Source organism: Theropithecus gelada, chromosome X (genome assembly GCF_003255815.1).
Source record: "Theropithecus gelada isolate Dixy chromosome X, Tgel_1.0, whole genome shotgun sequence".
Taxonomy (NCBI): Eukaryota; Metazoa; Chordata; class Mammalia; order Primates; family Cercopithecidae; genus Theropithecus; species Theropithecus gelada.
This window is the reverse complement of record NC_037689.1, coordinates 107,485,739-107,508,612: the sequence shown is the minus strand read 5'-3', so window position 1 is coordinate 107,508,612 and position 22,874 is coordinate 107,485,739. Positions and strand designations below refer to the sequence as shown.

At 38.3% G+C, this 22,874-nt stretch overlaps 1 protein-coding gene across 1 annotated transcript in view; it reads left to right on the top strand.

Moving 5' to 3' along the window:
- The window catches only part of GUCY2F (guanylate cyclase 2F, retinal), an 81,270-nt gene that overhangs the window by 13,749 nt on the left and 44,647 nt on the right, over nt 1-22,874 (top strand). Inside the window, exons 4-5 of the mRNA XM_025371849.1 lie at nt 3,415-3,546; nt 11,989-12,078. Coding sequence (XP_025227634.1) covers nt 3,415-3,546; nt 11,989-12,078 — 222 coding nt within the window. The remainder of the gene's footprint in view (nt 1-3,414; nt 3,547-11,988; nt 12,079-22,874) is intronic.

Here is a 22,874-nt window from a genome sequence, read left to right as displayed (position 1 = left end):
AAAAAAAAAAAAAAAAAAAAAAAAAAAAAAAAAAAAAAAAAAAAAAAAGCCAGAATTTTGAAATTATGAAATTACATATAAAAATCTGGATTTCTGAGTTTTCTTTAAAAGTTGGAAGATCTGTCAACCTTGGATCTCATTCTGACAATTGGCTATAACTCAGTAGTAGTTGTGTTTTGTGGAAAAGGCAAGTTCTTTGCAGTTTGATACAATTCCCACCACTCTATATTGTCTTATACTCAGCATATTTCACCTCTTTATATTACCTATCTGGCCCCATAGGTGAGGCATCCTAGGCAGAGGAAACAGCATAAATAGAAGCTTGGAGAAGAGAACATGTGGGGAAGAGTACTGTCAAAGCTAGCTAGTGTGTCTCCTTGTGCTAGTATATGTAGCCACAGTAAAGACACTAGTCTGTAATTTATAGTATGGTAGTGGATATAGGAAGAGTATACAAACATCTTATATTGTCTTCATGTGCCATTTACTCTTGCTACACAACTGTGCCAGATTTGGTAATTAATTGTTATCTCAGTGACCAAACTGGTATTTTGCCTGAATGTGAAATTGAAGGGTATATTTAATTAGTTGGCTGGGTAAGAATGGATTTACATGGTACTACCCTGAGCAGTTGGAGTCAAATTAGTTGTTCAGCTGTTTGATTTAATTTTCAATTATAACCCTAATTCTTACTTGTTTAAATCATCAGATCTTTTCGTAAGGTTGATATTGTGTTCCTGGAAATGTATTGCTGAAAGCCAAAACTGTTACTGTGGCTGAAGCCTACACTCCACCCTTGTGGCATAAAAATTTATTGATATTAGTCCCCATTTTTGGAGCCACCAAAGGACCCTAGGACTCATGGTAGTGGAATTTGTCTGGATTTGCCATACTCAGTATGCCTCGCATAAAATTTCCTGCTTTAAGTAGAAAGTATAGATGTTGAAATACAAGCTCTGAAGCAATACTAATATGTAACCCAATACTAAGAAAAAAGTATTCACTTTTGTGACAAGATGTTTTATCCAGAAATGGATGTTCAGTAGTAAAAGTAGATGATTAGAAGTTATTGTCTAAATGTAGCAAAATATAGTAAAGTTTCAGTCAAAAGCAATAAACCTATTTGTAAAATCCCCACTTCTTTGGTGGTATCCATGTCAAAATGACAGTTCATATCAATTGCCTAGATGTTTTAGCTCTAACATATCAAAATGATACACAGAGCTCAATTTTGGACTGAATGAGGCTTTAATTTGTATAGGATTTGCAATAGTCCAGTGTAGTCTGTAAGACCTCCACCTATTCCTCCTCTCATTTGTACTGAGACATAAACCATATTTGGGTGACTAAAGCATACCAGGCCTCACAAAGTCACCATAAATAGCTGAGCAGTGCTACCTTCAGGTAAACAAAGTACCTAGGGTTTTAAAATCTTGCTCATCCTGATAGTTTTTTTTTCACTTGTGCATAAATTTTGAGATGAGAATAAAACGTCATCACTTTTTACCACATGAGTGAGAAAAATGAATAGTAACGGGACTATTACTGTTACTAAGGGATTGGTATACTGTTATAAGGGATTGGTAGCCTTATAGTAGGGAATGTTCTTTTGTAAATTGAAAAAAAAATTGTTTTATTTTATTTTATGTTTTTACTATTTTGGCCCAGGTGGAAAAGGATGGCATTACCCTAGAAGAACATAGCTCTTGGCCTCCAGATCCCTTTTGGCATTTGGCTTGTATCAGAGGTTCTGATGGGAAGAGATAGGGGAAGCATACATTTTCCTTAATTGCTGTGTAGTCACAAACTTGCAGCTGGCTGTGCCTAATCAGTCAAGAAGCCAAGCCAAGAATTCCATCCAAATGGAATGTCTGAAAGTGTAAACTCTTAGTGAATATAAAATTAATTCCGTCTAGAAAAATTGGCAGGTCAGGAGAAGTCAAGTTAGGAAAGGAAGTTTTTAGAAGAAAATGAAGCTGAAGTCAAAATGTGTGTGGATTTTGGCAATTCCCTTGCTTTCTCCTTTGCCCTTCATGGAGAGGTCTATATCTCAATATACAGATCTAGGTACTCCTGCTGAGATATGAAAATAAAGAATGAAAGGGAAGTAGATTCCTCCCTGACCTTGCTCTGTTGGGGAGTGTTCAGGTTGATGCTGGGGTTATGTGAAGAGTCAAGTTTTCCATCTTGTCTGAATTTTGAGCTGTTGAGATTTCAGCACATTGGGGGCTGGGTGGAGTTTACCATTGTCTTGGAACTTTGTGATAGTCTTCATAGAAGGAGCTTAACTCTGGGCTAACTCAGCTGTAATCTTTAGTTGATCAAAGACTATTAAGGGGTAGAGTGTTGGGAAGTAGTTAAGATTAATTTTTATTGGCAAGCAAAGTAAAATAAAGCATAATGTAGTTGTAGAGAGAGCACAGGATCAGATATAACACCAAGATTCTTGTCCCAGTCCCTATGTACCTCTCTAGGTCTTTGTTTCCTAATTATAAAACAGGGATGTTGGAGTTGAGGGTGGGGGCACTCCTAGACAATACCAAAATGTAACTACTAGCTCTGGATTGCTTTAATTCTAAGAAAGGCACATTTGGAGGTATGGAGAATATGAGGAACCTGTTGATTTATATGTCTTCGTGTGAAATAAGTCTACTGGTTCAATTGAAGATACAGAGGTTCAATTTTAAAGGTTAACACAGATTGCAGGTAACTCTTCCTCTTGTCATTCAACTGTGCAGTTCCCAGCCCTTTCCTACCAGACTTATGTGTGCCACTTCAAAAATCAAGGAATAGAGAATTTGACCCATTTAAGCATCAGACTCATAAATTATATATAGGCATGTGATCTGCTCACTCTCTACTATTATTGCTCTCTGGGATCCCTCTGCCATTAATTTTACCTGCACAAAGAAGGATGCCATTCAGGATAGTATCACAAAAAGAGCCACTCCTGAGAGTCAGCAAGGTGGGATGCTGTCCTAGGTCTGCTATTGACTTTTTTTAATGTTAGATTTTTATAAACAATAATTCTTGTAACTAAACAATTGACTAGCTGTATGATATTAGGAAACTTATTTTATCTTTTTTTGGTCTTACTTTTTTGTCTATAAAGTGAGGGTCCCAGATTAAATTATGACTGGCATTCTTTCTTGCCCCATCTATAATTTTAATCCTCTCTAGGAGATGGAAGCACCTTTATAATTTTTTGGTGCTACATGGTGGTTAAACAAGGTACCAACCCTGAACTAAAAAAGAAAAAAAGTTCAGAAGGATAGAGAAAATCAATCAACCTCATGTTTACAGGGTTCAACTCATACGGTTCTTTTCTTAGGAATAAAAAAGAAAATTCAGATAAGCTCTGTGCTATATCATGAGTATTTTGTTCATAACTTTTCTTTCCTAATCCTTTCACAGAGAGGAAGTCGTGCCAGTGTAAGCTTCCAGATTACCTCAGAGGTCCAAAGTGGGAGGTTCCCAAGACTCTCCTTTTCTTCAGGCAGTCTAACTCCAGCTACCTATGAAAACTCCAACATAGCGATTTATGAAGTAAGATATTTAACAGCTGTCTAATCTACTGCTTTCTTGGATTTTAAAATGAGGCAATGATTTAGTAATTAGTCTTTGGGTAAAAATACTGGGGCTTTTGGCAAGTCTTTCCAGTTTGGTGTCTGTGTTTGCTTATGGACTTGTTTAGTTGACATTCTTGTCAATTATTTTCCTCAGCAACAAATCTACTTATTTATAACTTCACTGGTCTTTCAACTCCATATATTTACTATGCATGTAGAAAAAAGTTCTTGAGACCCAAACATTTAAATGTGTCACTCACTCCAGAAGATATATAGATAATAATAGAAGAAATGACTCCCTGAGTCTATTGTTTGTAATGAGATGTCTAGAGACATGCGTGTGCACGGCAGAGTTTGGGGTACCCTTCTCTTCAAATTCTAGTTGTTCTTCCTGTACTTGTACTTCTGATATTGAGACTTTAAAAATTATTCAGTTATTTATTTTTCTTCACCTGTTCTGCCTCTTGGAGTAACAGGTTACTTTCTGCTGCTGAAAATAGAAATCCTTTTCATTCCACTGAGGTTTCTGTCTTTCAAGCTTTAAGAGGCCACCCTGTACCACCTGATCTAAGATACTAGAATTTGGCAACCAGAACAAATCTTGCATCAGAGAGATGAACTGTTTCTTCTCAGCATGAATGAGTTAAGCAGGGGGTAAAAGGGAAACTAGACTGCCTTTCTGTTCCTTCTAAGTGAGGCCTTCTCAGTGTGGTTTCCTTGTTTTGTTTGAAGATACTCCCAAGAGCAGCAAACACTCTCAACTTCAACAGTAACTACAAAGAAAGTCCAAAACAGGACAGAATGAGTTTTTAGATTGTCAACCACATTGGATTTTTCAAATGAATACTCTTCTCTATTAGATAAATAATTGACAGGGACCTTACTATGGTTTGAATGTGTCCCTCTCAAAATTCAGGTGTTGAAACTTAATGGCCAATGTGATGGTATAAATAGATGGGGTCTTTAGAAGGTGATTAGGCCATGAAGGCTCCTCTCTCATCAATTGAATTAAAGCCCTTATAGAAGAGGCTTCATGCAGTGTTTGGCTAATTTGCCCTTCCACGTTCTGCTCTGGGAGGACACAGCATTCCTCCCTTCTGGAGGGTGCAGAAACAAGGCACCATCTTGGTAACAGAGAGCAGCCCTCACTAGACAGCCGAACCTGTTGGCGCCTTGATCTTGGACATCCCATCCTTCAGAACTGTAAAAAATAATTTTCTGGTCTTTATAAATTACCCAATATTAACAGGCTAAGACAGAAATTGGTACCAGAGCAGTGAGTTGTTACCAAAAAAATACCTAAAACTGTGGAAGTCGCTTTGGAACTGGGTAATGGGGAGAGGCTGGAACACTTTTGAAGGGAGTGCTGGAAAAAGTCTTGATTGCTGAGAATGGAGTGGTAAGGGAAATTCTGTTGAGGATTTGGAAGAAGAGATGAACTGTATGGAAAGCCTGATTCTTCTTAGAGATTACTTAAGTGGTCGTGAACAGATTGACCACATTGGTAAAAATATGTACGTTAAAGACCATTTTGAGGAAGTCTTAGATGGAAATGAGGAACGAAGTTGGAAAAGAAGCCATTCTTTTTATAAATTGGTAAAGAACTTGGCTGAATTATGTCCATATTCTAGGACCCTGTGGAAGGTAGAATTCGTGAGCAATGAATGAGGATTTTTGGTGGAAGAAATCTCTAGACATCTAAGCATTCAGGGTGCTGCATGGCTTTTCTTAACTGCTTATAGTAAGATGCAAAAAGCGATAAATGACTTAAAGACAGAATGCATTTTTTTTTAAAAAACAAGGGAAACAGAACATATAGAGTTGTAAAATTCTCAGCCTTGCCATGTGAAGAATGAAAAAGCGTGTTTAGGAGAGAAAACCAAGAGTGTGACAAAAAAAAAAAAAAAAGTTTGCTAAGGAGATTGGTATGGATAGAAGGAAGCCAGATGCTATTCATCAAGATGACGGGAGAATGGGAGAATGACCCCAAAGACATTTTGGGATCTTCAAAGCTGTCATGCCCTTTACAGGCCCAGAGAGCCAGGGCCTTGAGCATCGAACTGGTTTCAAAGTAGAGGCCCAGGACACTGATGCGGTCCAGGGCACCTGTGAGATCCCAGGGCTTGCCGCCTGGGGCTGACTCAAATCTCTGCTTCCCATGTTTCAGTGCAGGGCTCTTTGACCTTCCCAGTTCTGACTCAGGTGGTCCAAGATGTGGCTTGGCCTACTGCCCTGGAAGATGCAAGCCATAAATCTTGGTAGTACCCACGTGGTGCCAACTTTGCAGGCTCTCAGAGTGCAAGAGGTATGGAGGCATGGATACATCCATCTAGATTTCAAAGGATGTCTTGGACAGCTTCAGCACCCAGGCAGAGACTTGCCACAGGGGCAGGGCCACTGCAGAGAGTCCCCACTGGAACAATACCCAGTGGAACTGTGGGGTCTGGGCCACCACAAAGCGTCCTTACTAGGGCAGTACTCAGCAAAACTGTGGAGTCAGGGCCACCACAAAGATCCTCCAGTAGCATAGTGCTTAGTGGGGCTTTGGGGCACGGCCACCCTTGACACCCCAGACCTGTAAAGCCACCAGAATGCAACGCCAGTCTGGGAGAGCTGCAGTCATACTGACTCCAACCTGTGAGAGCTGTGGCATGGGTTGCACCCAGTTAAGCCATGAAGGTGGAATCCACTGGGGCCTTGGGGGCCCAACACCCACCCCAATGTGTCTGGGAATTGGAACATGGAGTCAAATATTATTCTCAAGACTTAAGACTTAATGTTGTTTGTTTTGTTGGATTTTGGACTTACTTTGGACCTGTTACATCTTTCTTCTTGCCTACTTCTGACTTTTGGAATAGAAATGTCTATCTTGTGCATATCCTACCATTGTATTTTGGAAGCATATGATTTGTTTGATTTCACAGATTGATGTGATGATATTAAGAGCTAATTAGGCCACAAGGGCTTCTCCTTTGTGAACGATATTAAGGCTCTTATAAAAGAGGCTTAATGCAGCCTTCAGCTAGCTTGCTGTTCTGTGTTCTGCCATGTGAAGACATAGTGTTCCTCCTCTTGGGAGGATGTAGCAACAAGGCATCATCCTGAAAGCAGAGAGCAGACCTCACCAGACCACCATACCTGCTGGTACCTTGATCTTGGACATCCCAGCCTCCAGAACTATGAGAAATATATTCCTCTCTTTATAAATTACCCAGTCATAGGAATTCTGTTATAGCAGCACAAATGGACTATAGGCCTTCAACACCAACATTAGCATGGTGTATGTTTGTTCAGCCTATGTGAGGGCTTTGACTTAAATTAGTGGCAGAAACCTCTGGATCTTGCTTTGGACTTAATTCAATCAAAGAGGAGAACCGCTTCAAATGTAAACTTGAGGTATTGGGGAATTGTCAGCTCTACTCTCTCAAAGACCTAAGATAGGGTAACCAGATGGCTCTTGAATGTCAAATGGAATGAACTGATGGCTTTAGAAATGTATTGACCCCTCTGGGATTCTGAAGTAAATCTCCATAACCTTGGTTTTTATCTGTAAAATGAAGGGTTGAACTAAATTCTCAACCTTGGTTGCTTACTGGAATCTCCTTGGGGAAATTTAAGAAATACCTGCTCCCAGGCCCCACCCTCAGCAATTCTGATTCAGCTGGCATGAGGTGGGGCCCGGTATTGGTATTTTTTAAAAGTTCTCTGATATGTGCAGCCTGGGTTGAGAATTGCTGGTCTAACAGACCTCTAAGGCCTTTTCTGGCTCAATATGCTATCATTCTCTGATTCTGTGGAATAATTTATGTGTTAAATTGTGGTGTGTTTTATTTGGTGGGGTTGGAAGGTTATAGTGTAGAATTGAGAAGGGGAAAAAAATTAACATCTGTATGTAACTGGCCTTTAACAGTCTGTCAGGTATTTTCTCATTTTGGAAGGAGGCAGAGAGCTAAGAATGACTATTGGTCAGTCAGATCATGAGTATTTTTAAATGGTGTAGGCCAAATGGGGACTTTATTTTTACAAAAGGAGGGTGTTATGAGAATAATACCTACACGGTGAAGTCAATATTAGGCTGATGGCACAGTGTGAAGGAAGGCAGCTGAGGCTAGAAAACTGCCCTGACTAAAGAGGACTGACTAAAGAGGTTAAAGAGGACTCAAAGAGGGGACATAAGCCAATAGAATTAACAGATGAAACAAAGACGTAGTGTGTCTTCTGAAACAGTACTCTATTAGGAATGTTTTAAAGAAGACTCATTGTCTAGTTTCTGTTTAAAATAAATCAGATTTTCATAAGAATTGTCATTGGAAGACCTGGAATTTCCAGATAAGGTGCCTGGAGTAGCAGATATCTAATAGCAAAAGACAGGTTTCCCTAGGACATGCTATCACATTGTACTACACTCACAAATTCATACTTTATTTTACACACAGATGCATAACCTTTGGAATTGTGTGGGAAAATCAGCCCTCATTTCACAGATAGCCTTTGAAATGTGAAAGGAAAGCCAGATGAGCTGACTTCCAGGCAGAAAGAGCTGTGAATGGCAGATGCAGTGGGGACATGTCATGATCTGCTCTAATAGTTACAGTCTGGGTGAGACGAGGTGTGGTGGGCAGCAGTGTAACCCTGACACATTCAGAGAGAACCCACTGAATTCATCTTCCCTCTTCATTTTCTGACTACTTTTTCCTCTTTGCTTCTCCCTGTGTTTTCCTCTTTGTCTCATCTTTCTCTCTCTCCATTCATCTCTCTTTCTCAGAGCATTTTTTCTGTCTTCTCACCTTCTATATCCCTTGTAACTCTCTCCCTGCCCCCTCCCTTCCGTCAACCATCTTTTCTTTCTTATCACAGAATCGCAGATCATCAGAGCTAAAAAAAAATCATCTAGTAAGTCCAGAAATCATCTAGTAAGTCCAGCTTTGTCAGTGAGGAAACTGAGGCTCAGGCAGATTGAGTGGCTGTTCTAAGGCCACCCTTGAGTTTGAAGCAGAGCCAGGTCTAGGATCTAGTGCTCTTTCCCCTTATTAATACACCATGGCTTTAGTTCAAAACTGATGGACATTAAATTACTTCTAAAAAGTTAAGTGAATAGAGTTTGATGTTTCTTGCTCTTAATTAAAAAGTGAGTGATGAGTGAAGTATTTTATCATTCTCTCTTAGAAGAAAAAAACAAAACAAATAGTGCATGTGTGGTGAAGATAAAACTTGCCCATTTCCTCCCTTTTCCTCATTATTCATGAAGTAGAATGCACACAGACTCAAAAATTTGCTTACAAACTTTGTGAGAATTATTTAAATCTTAAAACAAACACACAAAAATCTCCCAAACCAAAGAAACCCCAACGAGAGGAAAGAGCAACAAAGTAGGAGATGGAAGACCTTGGGTCAACTGTGGCTCTGTTACTACCTAGTTTTCTGACCTTGGGATAATCACTTAATCTCTTAAGTTTTCAGTTTCTTTATCAAAATATGAAGGGATTGTGTTAGGGATACCTATGACCCTTTCCAGCTCTCACATTTGTTGATTTGGCAGGAAAAAGCTCTGCTTAGCTGCTGGTGGCAGTTAATAAGCCAGACAGAAGGTTAGCCCATGTTTGCAATAAGGCTGGCTCTAGGAAGAAGGTATGGGGTACCAGGTGTGAGGCAGAGTCAGGACTGTGCGTACTGATGTTCAGGTTGTGCTCTGCAAAGGGGAACTACATCTAAGAGGGTAATATTCACATTGTAACATATGCCAACTTATGTGTGAGTGGTACCAAAGTGGGCACAGAGATTCTGGCTTCTCAGCCTAGTTCTGGAATGAGGTGGTAGAAGAGCCTTCTCACATCTACATCTGTACTGGCACTCCCAGCTATGCACATACACAGTCACTGGTAAACTCATGTGTAGCTGGGTATGTACTATCTTGACTATTTTCCAGAAGTTTCTTGAGGTTGCTTTTCTCTCCTGCCTAATATTCTCAGAGGACCAATTTTGACTTCTCACCCCAACTCCTAATGCCTGACTGCAAAGCTGACAAAGAGGCCTCACTGGGCAGATAGAATTTGGTGATGTGCAGAGCATCCATGCTGCTAGTGGAATGTGCTCCCTGGTGTCTGGGGGATGTGTCCATAAATGAGAGTATGGTATGTGTATGTATACAGCCAGGGTGTGCTGCCTAACATCACAGGGCTGCCACAGGCTGTATGATAATATACTCACAAAGTTAAGATTTTTTAAATTTGAGAGAAAATACCCTTTCTAACTAGCACAAAAGTGCCATAGTGGCTAGCAGTGACCGTGGGCTCAGTAACATAACTGCAAAGGTGCCGGGAAGGCTTTTTTGTTCACTAGTCTTTCCCACACGTTGGTTGATTCCATGAATTTTCAGTTAGAGTTTTATTCTTTCAGCTTAATGTTTAGCCTTTGGTCCCTCTAAAGGGCAAAGTTCTCTGAAGGGTAAAACTTCAAGCTTGTGTCAGGCCCTCCTGACTTCTGTGAATGAGTTTTAGATCCCTGACTGAGAGCAGATTTTGATGAAAGAAACTTAGTAAGAGGTAAGTGAAGAGAGTATGAGTGAGGAGAGTTCCATAAATATGAGGAAAAGGCAAAGGCTGGGATGGTGGATCAAAAACTTTCACCTGTATTAGAGTCGCGTGGAGGACTTGTTAAAACACAGATTGCTGGACCTCACCCTACAATTTCTGATTTCGTTAAGTGTTGGGTGGGGCTTGAGAACTGGCCTTTCTAACCAATTTACAGGTGATGCTAATGCAGCTGGTCCAGGGACCACACTTGGAGATTTAGTGGATCGAATGCTTTGACCATTCTGCTGCAGGCAGGCACTGATCCGGGACTACCCTTCTGAACTCTCTGGGAACTGAGCCTGGCCAGTGCATTTGTTGGGTTTTGTTTGTTTGTTTGTTCGTTTTTTCCAGCTGCTGAAGGTCTTGGAGGGCTATTTCTTAGTTAAAGGGCTTTGAGCTCCTTGGGTAGTAAATGATAATACAAAGTGCTGGCAACTAACTCAGAAGCCTGCAGCTTCCATTAGCCTTTGCCTCTGGCAGGTTTCCAGATGCACTGCCATAGCCAGATATATTCCTTGATAAGAGAGTGGTTACACTGTTTTTTTTTTTTTTTTTTTTTTTTTTAAAGACAGAGTCTTGCTCTCTTGCCCAGGCTGGAGTGCAGTGGCGCCATGTCCACTCACTGCAAGCTCTGCCTCCCAGGTTCACGCCACTCTCCTGCCTCAGCCTCCTGAGTAGCTGGGACTAAGGCGCCCGCCACCACGCCCAGATAATTTTTTGTATTTTTAGCAGAGATGGGGTTTCACTGTGTTAGCCAGGATGGTCTTGATCTCCTGACCTCGTGATGTGCCCGCCTTGGTCTCCCAAAGTGCTAGGATTACAGGCGTGCACCCGGCCTGGTTACACTCTTTTATTTTTGGAATTTGACTGCACAGAGCTCTCTGCTTTATTATCTCTACTTGATGACAAGTTGGTGCAGCCCGAAATGGAATCTCCAGGCTATAGGTAATGGATGTGAAATCACTTTGAAGAGTAGAGAGAATTGTGCAAATGTAAGGCATTATTACTATTATGGAGAAGAAAGAATCTATATTTGTATTTTTTTAAATTTGGGTTGGATGGAAACTAAATAGGGCTTTATGACTGATGAATCCTTGAGGCTATGCACATAGAAAAAAATTATCAGGCGCTGGTGTTGAAGTGAAAACAATAAAATAATTGTTGTTTTTAACTTGACAGAAGCCTTAAAATAGCAGTTTTTTACTTAATAAGTCAGAAACAGACTTTTGGAAGACTCTAGATTACTCACATTACTATGGTAGTACATTGAGCATTCAAATAAGAAATGTTTAATCTAGATTTAAGCCAATTGGATTATGACTAAAGCATAAGACAACACCCCCCCACACACACACAAATGGCCTGTCCCACAAGAGAAAAATGGATCAAGGTAAATGCAGGAAACATTTGCTACACTACATTTCCCACCCTATGTTTCCCTCCACAGACGCCTCAAGGCAGTGGGAATTGCAACCACTAACCATCACCATTAATCACGGGGAACCTGGTGCTACATCACTTAGCTATGAAAAAGTGAAAAATCCTAGCACTTCCTACAGTTAGTTAAGAAAGTCTTTGCAAAGAGTGGTATCATTCCTTTTCTGGGGTCTACATACCTGCAATTGTTTCCCTGTCTTGAGAAACTGTAATTTTAAAGTTTAACTTCTGTGCATGACTTCATTTCAGCTCAGAATACAGAATGTCTGTGAGGTGGAGGGTGGGAGAGAAGGAAAATGTCTATTTGGATTGCTGGTATAGCTATAAACCCTTTATGTGGAAGGGACATTTTTCTAAAACTGCTGGGAACTAAGTTTAACCACTATTCATTCTCCTCCTTTTCTTTCTAGGGTGATTGGGTGTGGCTGAAAAAGCTCCCCCATGGAGATTTTGGAGACGTTAAGTCCATCAAGTCAAGAGCAAGTGATGTGTTCGAAATGGTATGAGAAACCTTCATTTATGTAAATTCCCACTAAAATAAATCTGTTCTCCAAAGTAACTAACATCAGAGCTGTTTAGGAAGACCCCTTAACAAATCAGTTCAGGGAAACTGCAGGGTTGCTACTGGGTTGGTATGATCATATTATGCAATGGCAAAGGTATGTGCTCTGGAGTCAAAGAGACATGAAGCACTCAAATCTCAGCTCTACCATGTAAGAGCTGTATTAACTTGGGCAAGTCATCTAAACTCCCTAAGCCTTAGTTTCCTTATTTATAAAAGGGTTATATTAATGTCTACCCTTCAGGTTGGATGAGGATTTAAAGAGACAATACACGTAAAGCATCTTGTGCATTTCCTGGCGCATAGCTTCTTTATCAAGTGGTAACTATTAGGATTATTATCAAGTAAATATCCCATAATCATTCCAAATCTTCATTTTCCAGTCACTTGGTAATTTCTATTTGAAAAGTGGTTATTTCCCTAATCCCACTAATTATGTTCAAGGAGACCTTGGATGGCTTGCTTAAGAAAGCAGCCTGTAGATAAGGCAAGGATACTGATGATCCTTCCTAAGCCATTTTAAAATCTTGGCTCCTCCTTGGACTGAGTCCATACAAGACTTGTGAATACTATCTTGGGTTCCTTCAGGTTCGTGAAAGTGGGATTTTAAAAGGCAATCACAGATTGCTGTACATTTATGAAGTGGGCCATTTCAAATCATTCCAACAAATCTGAATGAGGCAACTACTACTTCCAGAGCACTGAACAAGTGAGAAAACAAAGGAAATGGAAGATATGTGGCCTGTGGAAGATAGGACATGTCCTAGAGGTTAGGAAGAGATGTTATGATTTGGTATTTTTCTTTTTTTTTTTTTGAGACGGAGTTTTGCTTCTGTTGCCCAGGCTGGAGTGCAATGGCACGATCTCAGCTCACTGCAACCTCTGCCTCCCAGGTTCAAGGCGATTCTCCTGAGTAGCTGGGATTCTCCTGAGTAGTTGAGTACTCAGACTCCTGAGTAGCTGGGATTACAGGCACCCACCACCACACCCGGCTAATATTTTATATTTTTAGTATAGACAGGGTTTCACCATGTCGGTCAGGCTGGTCTGGAACTCCTGACCTCAGGTGATCCTCCCGCCTCAGCCTCACAAAGTGCTTGGATTACAGGCGTGAGCCATCATGCCCGGCCAGTTTGGTATTTTTCTTACACGTGATTGTAATGCCCGGAGATGAAGGCAAGATAATGAGACATGAGTCCAAAATGGGGATCAAGGTCAGAACTAAAATAGACAATTCTACACTGGTTTGATAATCCAGGATGCTAAACAGAAATCTAGGTCCAAATTATGGAGCCAAAACAGGCCAAACCTGGGACAGCTGATACACTAGAAGTATTGACTCAAGGTAGAGTGTGTCCATGACATCTTTTTTGGGGTAGCTTTTAATTTTGACATAATTTCAAATCTACAAAAAGCTTCAAGAATAATTCAAAGATTCAGCAATTATTTACGTTTTGCCTAGTTGCTTTTTATTATCTATTTATATATTTATGTACATTATTTTTCTGAGCCATTTGAGAGTAAGTTTTAGACCCTATGCCCTTTTATCTCTAAACACTTCAGTGTGTACTTCCTAAAAACACTACAGTATAATGATCAAAATCAGAAAATTTAACATTGCTACAATACTATTATCTAAACTACTTCCCATATTCTAATTTTACTAATGGTCTTATACAATACAGCTAATATTCCCACAGATCAGTTTCTAATCCAGACTCACACATTTAGTTGGCTGTCATATCTTTTTAGTTGCTTTTAATCTGTAACAGTTTCTCAGATTTTCTTTGTTTTTCTTCATCTTTATATTTTTACTGAATTCAGATAAATTATTTCATGGACTGTCCCTCAATTTGAGTTTGCCTGGGTTCCTCAAGATTGATTTAAACTATGCATCTTCAGCCAGAATACTACAGAAGTTACGTGTCTTTTTCAGTGCACTTTATCAGGAGGCACTTTATGAGGATGATGTTGATCATCCCATTATTAGTGATGTTAACCTGATTACTTAATTTAGGTGCTGTCTGCCAAGTTCCTCCACTGGAGAGTAACTGCTTTTATCTTATTGTAATTAATATATAATATTGGGAGAGATACTTTATGTAAATATCCTGTTCTTCATCAAAGTTTTACCCAATAATTTTGACATCCATTGATAAATGTCGTATTCCATCATTGTTTCTACATTTACTGGTTGACATTTTATTATAAGAAAGAAGCTTCTCTTCTTCCTCATTTATTTATTCATTCATTTATTTATATCAGTGTGCACATGTGGGTTTTTATTTTATTCAGTTAGTATCTATAATATTCATATCAATAAATCTATCTAAAACCATAAATTCATACTAAACTCTCTAATTCTAATCCAGTGCCACAGGGTTAATTCTGTTTTATTTTATTTTATGTTTTACTTTTCCATATTTGTAATTTCCTTCTCCAACAGTGAAGAAATTGCCCTCCCATTATCCTCATGACATCTCTTTATGTGTTCCCTTCACTGACTTGTGTTGCCATGTCAGGTATAGAGTGTAACTCAAACTTAGAGAGAAAGCCAGGATTTTCTAGAATTTACCAATTTACCATGTAGGCGTGCTTTAATGCTTTTTAGTTGAATGCTTTTTTGAAGCTGGAGGTGGATCTGATCATACTGTCACTGTGAGTCCAGCACTGCCTTGACTATTTATACGTGTCTGATCATACTGTCACTGTGAGTCCAGCACTGCCTTGACTACTTATATGTATTCATGACCTTTATAACGTTAGGGCTGGGTACCAGGATCCAGATGGAAAGCAGATCTTTCTGAGCCAGATATAGAAAGGAGCAGTGCACAATGGGATGGATGTCCTTGAAAAACAAGCAGCTAGAGTCAGAAGGCCACAGAGCTGATACTTTTCAACATCTTTTAAGATCACAACTTCTGCAAAATTGTGTGCAGAAAAATTAGGCTGTATCTCTTAGTCTCATGTTCTTCCCCAGAATGTGGAACTGATTGGCATGTTCCCTGTACTCCTCTAAAGGCAAATGGAAAGTATCCTGGAGTTCTTTAAAGGAAATTCTCAGTTGTTAGAGATTATCTCTTTCTTTAAGAAATGTGAAGAGGAGTAAACTGCAGCTGCTGTGAAACAAAGTGTTTACTTTGTGAAAAAATATTTGGGGCCATTCTAGAGCCTCTATTGAGAATATTATCTTCCCCGTAGCCACTTCTTCTCCAGTGGTGGCTGTTATTATGCCTCAGTACCTCAGGATCATGATCATGTGGTGAAATTGTATCCCTTGATTACTGATGATGCTTCCCAAACGATGATTCTCTTGCCTTTGTTAAACACACTCACAAGCTTTTGAGGCTAATGCCACTCTCTGTTTTAGCATCTTCTACACCTCCTGTTACTTCCATCTACTCTCCATATTCACTACCCCTAATTTATTGAATATTTTGGGATATGGATCATGGTCCTCCTCTCTACTCCAAGACCTGCTGTTATGCTGGTGACATCAATTGGACATGGACTGTGGACAACTATATATCTTGACTATTTCATTCTTTGTCATATCGTCCTAATAATCTTCTCTTCCATTCTGCTTTGGTCAAACACTGCTACCATTATATTAATACCTTCTGCTTTTCCATCTTCTATAACTGCTACTGAAAATGCTTCACCTGGCCGGGCACAGTAGCTCACGCCTGTAATCCCAGGACTTTGGGAGGCCGAGGCGGGCGGATCACGAGGTCAGGAGATCAAGACCATCCTAGCTAACATGGTGAAACCCTGTCTCTACTAATAATATAAAAAAATTAGCTGGTTGTAGTGGTGGCTGCCTGTAGTCCCAGCTACTCAGGAGGCTGAGATAGAAGAATGGCGTGAACCCGGGAGGCAGAGCTTGCAGTGAGCCGAGATCACACCACTGCACTCCAGCCTGGGCGACAGAGCTAGACTCCGTCTCAAAAAAACAAAAAACAAAAAACAAACAAAAAAAAAGCTTCACCTCCCAAATTATGAATTCATCACACTCTCTGATTATAACCTCCTTTTATCCCAACTGTTCCTATATTTGACTATATCAGGTCTTCCACTCTACTGACCTCTGCTTTCTCCAAACTCACAAGCCCTTGTTTTATTTACTTTATTGTCCAATTCAGATTCTATAATCCATCATTTGAACATGCTCTTATTAATATTTCTGTTTTTTTTGGTCAGACCCACTTGCAAAACTCTAGTTCTGTATGATCCCACCTCTTAACTTTATTTGTGCTTGCACTTAAACAGTCAAATATTATAGCAGAAAGTTATGCAACAAAGTATATTGTTTCCACTATAAATTCATGGTTTCTTATATTTAAATGTCCCTTACTACTACCTCATAATTCCATTATACTTTATTGGTTAATTCACTTCCTACAACCCATACATCAAAGCTTCTCCATTTTCCTTGAAGCTCCAATGTCCTTCTCTTTCTCGATTTTTACTCTGGTCCAAGCTGTCATCATCTCCCACTAGAGCTACTAAGATTGTCTTTTTTTCTTTTCATAGACTTAATTTCTTAAAAAAATTATTTCCATAGTTTTTTGGGGGGAACAGGTGGTAGTTGGTTACATGAATAAGTTCTTTAGTGGCAATTTGTGAGATTTTGGTGCACCCATCACCTAAGCAGTATACACTGAACTCAATTTGTAGTAATTTATCTCTCGCCCCCCTCCCACCCTTTCCCCCTAATCCCCAAAGTCCTTTGTATCATTCTTATGTCTTTGCATCCTCATAACTTAGCTCCCACTTATGAGTGAGAACATACGATGTTTGGTTTTCCATTCCTAAGCTACTTCACTTAGAATTAATAGTCTCTAGTTCCATCCAGGTTGCTGCAAATGCCATTAATTCATTCCTCTTTATGGCTGGGTAGTATTCCATCATATATATAAATATATGTATATATGATGTGATATATATACACATATATACCAATAGATATATACACATATATATCATACACACACACACACACACACACACAACAATTTCTTTATCCACTCGTTGACTGACGGACATTTGGGCTGGTTCCATATTTTTGCAATTGCAAATTGTGCTGCTATAAACATGCATGTACAAGTATCTTTTTCACATAATGACTTCTTTTCCTCTGGGTAGATATCCAGTAGTGGGATTGAAAACTGAATCAAATGGTAGTTCTACTCTTAGTTCTTTAAGAAATTTCCACACTGTTGGCCGGGCACGGTGGCTAAGGGGAGGCCGAGGCGGGTGGATCACGAGGTCAGGAGATCGAGACCATCCTGGCTAACATGGTGAAACCCCGTCTTTACTGAAAACACAAAAACTTAGCCAGGCGTAGTGGTGGACACCTGTGGTCCCGGCTACTCAGGAGGCTGAGGCAGGAGAATGGCATGAACCTGGGAGGTGCAGTGAGCCGAGATCACGCCACTGCACTCCAGCCTGGGCGACAGAGTGAGACTCCATCTCAAAAAAAAAAAAAAAAAAAGAAAAAAAGAAAAAAAAAATCTCCATACTGTTTTCCATAGTGGTTGTAGTAGTTTACATTCCCACTAGCAGTGTAGAAGTGTTCCCTGTTCGGCTGGGCATGGTGGCTCATGCCTGTAATCCCAGCACTTTGGGAGCCCGGGGCAGGTGGATCACCTGAGGTCAGGAGTTCGAGACCAGCCTGACCAACATGGTGAAACCCTGTCTCTACTAAAAATACAAAAATTAGCTGAGCGTGGTGGTGGGCCCCTGTAATCCCAGCTACTCTGGAGGCTGAGGCAGGAGAATTGCTTGAACCCGGGTGATAGAGGTTGCAGTGAGCCAAAATCATGCCATTGAACTCCAGCCTGGGTGACAAGACTGAAACTCCATCTCAAAAAAAAAAAAAAAAAAAAAAAGTGTTCCCTGTTCACTGCATCCACTCCAACATCTAGACTTAATTTTTTGGAACTGTTTTGGGTTCACAGGAAATTGAGCAGAAAGCACAGAGTTCCCATCTATCTCCTGTCCCCACCCATGCACAGCCCCCCCAACTATTAACAGGGTGGCTGATTGATTATAATAATGAACTTACACTGACACATCATTATCACCCAAAGTCCATAGTTTACATTGGGGTAAACTCTTGGTGTTATATATCTTGCGAATTTTGACAAATGTATAATGGCATGTATTCACCATTATAGCAACATACAGAATAGTTTCAATCCCCTAAAAATCCTCTGTGCTCCACCTGTTCACACCTGTCTCCCCTAACCCCTGGCACCTTGCAACTGTCTTTTAACTATTCTAATCACATCCACTCTCAAATCCATTCTTCACATTGCAAACTACTCTTTTCAAAATTGAGTCCGATTTTATCACTGCTTAAATCTCTTTAGTAGATTCCTATTGTTCTTTCCTTTGTGTGGAGATTTCAAATTATAGATTCAACTTCTTTAATAGATATTGGACTATTCAAACTTTCTATTTCTTCTTGTGCCAGTTTTGGTAAGTTATGGCTTTAAAGGAAGTTGTTCATTTCATATATGTTACCAAACTTATTGGCACAAAGTTGTATATATAATATGCTCAAGCTATCTTTTAGATATCCTTAGGATCTGTAACGATGTTCTCCGTTTCATTCCTGATACTGATAATTTATGTTTTTTTCTTAATCAGCATTGCTAGAGGATATTAATTCTATTCATATTTTCCAAATATCAACTTTGAACTTTGTTGATTGTTCTCTATTGTATGCCTGCTTCTGTCCCATTGATTTATATTCTTCTTATTTTTTTTATATTCTTATCTTTTTTTTTTTCCTTCCTTCTACTTACTTTGTATTTAATTTGTTGCTCTTTTACTAGTTTTCTGAGTTGGAAGCTTTGATGGTTGATTTTAACCTTTCTTATTTTCTAATTTAGTCACCTGCAGCTAGAAAATCTCCTCTAAGCACTGCTTCAGCTACAATCCAGAAATTTTTCTTTTTTTCTTTTTTGAAAAAAACCCACTTTTTGTAATCCCAGCACTTTGGGAGACTGAGGAAGGATGATAGCTTGAGCCTAGGAATTCAAGACCAGCTTGGGCAACATAAAGAGACCCCATTGCTACCAAAAAAAAAAAAAAAAAAAAAAAAAAAAAAGAAAAAAAAAATGCAAAAAAAAAAAAAAAAAAAAAAAAAAAAAGGAAAGGAAGAAACACATGCAAAATAAACAAAATAGTATAACATTTATGTGTACAAAACTCACCTTCAACAATCATCATTATCCTATATTTTTTCATCTATACCTTCACCCATTTCTCACATCCCTAATTTTGTGGTAGTTATTATTAATTTTCAATTCTGTATTTTAAGGTGCAGTTACACACATTGAAATGCCCATATCATTTCTCTCTAATTTTGATAAAATGACATACCCATACAATCTAGACTTCTATCATGATATAAAGTAGGGATTAGCAAATTATGGCCCATAGCCTGTTTTTACAGTCTGGAAGCAAAGAATATTTTCTACATTTTAAAAAGGGTTATGAAAAAATAAAACAATAGAAACCATGTATTATCTGCGAAGCCCAAGTTATCTATTATCTGTAGTTTTATAGAAAAAGATTGCTGACCCCTGATATAAAACATTCCCTTCTCTCCAGAATTTCACTTGTGTCCCTTAGTAAATTTGTGTTCACCGAAAACCAGAGGCAACCACAGTTCTGTTTTTCTGTTTGTTTGTTTAACTTGCATTAATTTTGCTTGTTCTAAAACATCATATAAGTGGAAACAGACAACAGAAAGATTGTGATATTCATCCATGTATAAGTAGCTTGTTCCTTTTTATTGCTAAGTAGTATTCCATTGCATAAATATAGCACAATTTAATTATCCATTTTACCGCTGATGGACATTTGGGTTGATTGCAATTTTGGCTATTGTCTATGTAAATGCAATGGATATTCTTGAACCAGTCTTTTTATGGACACATATTTGAATTTCTCTCAAGAATTTCTCCTAGAAATACCAGGAGGGGAATTTCTAGGTTAAAGAGTAGTGTACACTTAACTCTATAACACCCTGTGAAATATTTTCTCATTTTACTTTCCTGCACACAAGTTATGAGAATTCCCTTTGATCTACATCATTGCCAATATTTGATGTTGTCAATTTAATTTTAGTCATTCTAGTGAGTTGATGAGGTTCTCTCATAGTGTTTTTTATTTTTAATTGTGCTAAAAAGGCATAAAATTTACCACCTTAAAGTGTACAGTTAAGTAGTGTTAAGTATATTCACATTGTTGTACAGCATATCTCTGGAACTTTTTCACCTTGAAAAACTGAAACTCTGTACTCATCAAACAACTCTCCATTTCCTCCTTCCTGAAGTTCCTGGTAAACACCATTCTATTTTCTTTTCCTATGAATTTTCACTACTTTGTATATCCTGTATAAGTAGAATTATACAGTATTTGTCATTTTGTGACTCACTCATTTCACTTAGCATAATGTTTCATTGTGTTTATAAAATATGTTTTCTATTTAGGTATAATATAAAATAAAATGTACACATGCTAGATGTTCTGTTCAATGAATTTTGACAATTGCATGTATCTATGTAACCATTCTCCAAAAAAGTTACTAATATGTTCATTACACCAGAAAGTTCATTTGTCCACCTTTTCAGTAATTTCTCCTATCCCATAGGCAATCACTATTCTGATGTCTATTAAAATAAATTAATATTTTTTTCCTGTTCTTTGATTTTATGTAAATGGAATGATACAGTATCTTGTGCCTGCCTTCTTTCTGTTAGCACAATGCTTTTTAAGATTAACTTATGATTTTGCATATACCTGTAGGTCACTTTTTAAATTGCCAGTAGTAGTTTGTTTTATGACTATATCACAATTTCTTTATCATTCTCCTGTTGAACATTTGGCTTGATTCTAATTTTTTTATTTTTTTATTTTTATTTTTTATTTTTTATTATTATTATACTTTAAGTTCTAGGGTACATGTGCATAACGTGCAGGTTTGTTACATATGTATACTTGTGCCATGTTGCTGTGCTGCACCCATCAACTCGTCAGCACCAGAAGAGTTTTTTTGACGATTTTATGAATGAGGCAACTATAAACATTTTTTGTTATGGTAAAAAAATCACATAACATAAAATTTACCATCTTAACCATTTTTAAGTATACAATTCAGTAGTGTTAAGCATATTCACATTGTTGTGAAACATATCTCCAGAACTTTTTCATCTTGCAAATCTTAAGCTTTTTCATCTTGCAAATCTGATCTTGAAAATATCCCCATTTCTATTTCCAACAGCCCCTGGTAACTACCACTCTTTCTGTTCCTATGAGTTTCACTACTTTAGATATCTCATGTAAGTATAATCACATAGTATTTATGTTTTTTGACTGTCTTATTTCACTTGGCATAATGTCCTCAAGGTTCATTCATGTTGTAGCATGTGACAGGATTTCCTTCTTTTTTAAGACTGAGTAATAGTCCATTGTATGTTATGCATTTGTTTATTGTTAAATGTTTGGGTTACATCCACCTCTTGGCTAACGTGAATAGTGCTGCTAGGAACATGGTTGTAGAAATACTTCTTTGAGACTGTGCTATCAATCCTTTTGTACATATATCTGGAAGTAAGATTGCTGGCTAATGTGAAGGTTCTATTTTTAATATTTTTTATAAACTTTCATACTGTTTTCCATAGCAGTTGCACCATTTTACAATCCCACCAACAGTGCACAAGTGTTCCAATTTCTCCACATCTTTGCCAACACTTATTTTCTGTAGCCATCATAATGGGGTTAAGGTGATATCTCCCAGAGGTTTTGATTTGCATTTCTCTATTAATTAGTGGTGGTGGCCATCTTTTCATAGAAAACTATAAAGATTTTTATATATGTCTTTTGTGAACATATATTTTCACTTCTCTTGAGTAGATACATAAGAATAGAACTGGGTCATAGAGTAGTTGTATGTGTAGCTTTATATGAAACATCCAAACTGTTCTCCAAATCGGTTTTGGCATTTTACGTTCCCATCGGAAATGTTCCAGTTGCTCTAAATTCTTAATAACATTTGTCTTTTTGATATTTGCCTTTCTAGTATGAAATGGTATCTTATACTCTAATTTGCATTTTCTTGATGACTAAAATTGTTGAGCACCCTTTTAACGTGTTTACAATTTACTTGTATATCTTCTTGTGTGAAGAACCTTTTCAAGTTTTTGCCCATTCTTAAACATTGGGAATTTTTTGTATTTTTTATTTTTAAATTACAGACATTCTTTATGTATCCTGAATAGCCTTTGCTGAACTATTTATTTTGTAATTATTTTTCTCAATTTGTGGCTTGTCTATGATGTCTTCTGTTGAGCAACATTTTTAGTTTTAAGGAAGTCCAATTGTCCAATTTATCATTTTATTTTCCCCTCCAACTCCCCTCCCTTTCCCCCTTCTTCTCCCTTTGTCCTCCCCCTTTGTCCCTCCTACTTTCTTTCTCTTTGTCTTTGTCTTTCTTTCTTTTCTTTCTTTCTTTTCTTTCTTTCTTTCTTTCTTTCTTTCTTTCTTTCTTTCTTTCTTTCTTTCTTTCTTTCTTTCTTTCTTTCTTTCTTTCTTTCTTTTTCTTTCGCTCTTTCTCTCTTTCTCTTTCTCTCTTTCTCTTTCTCTCTTTCTCTCTCTCTCTCTCCCCTCCCTTCCTTCCTTCCTTCCTTCCTTCCTTCCTTCCTTCTTTCCTTCCTTCCT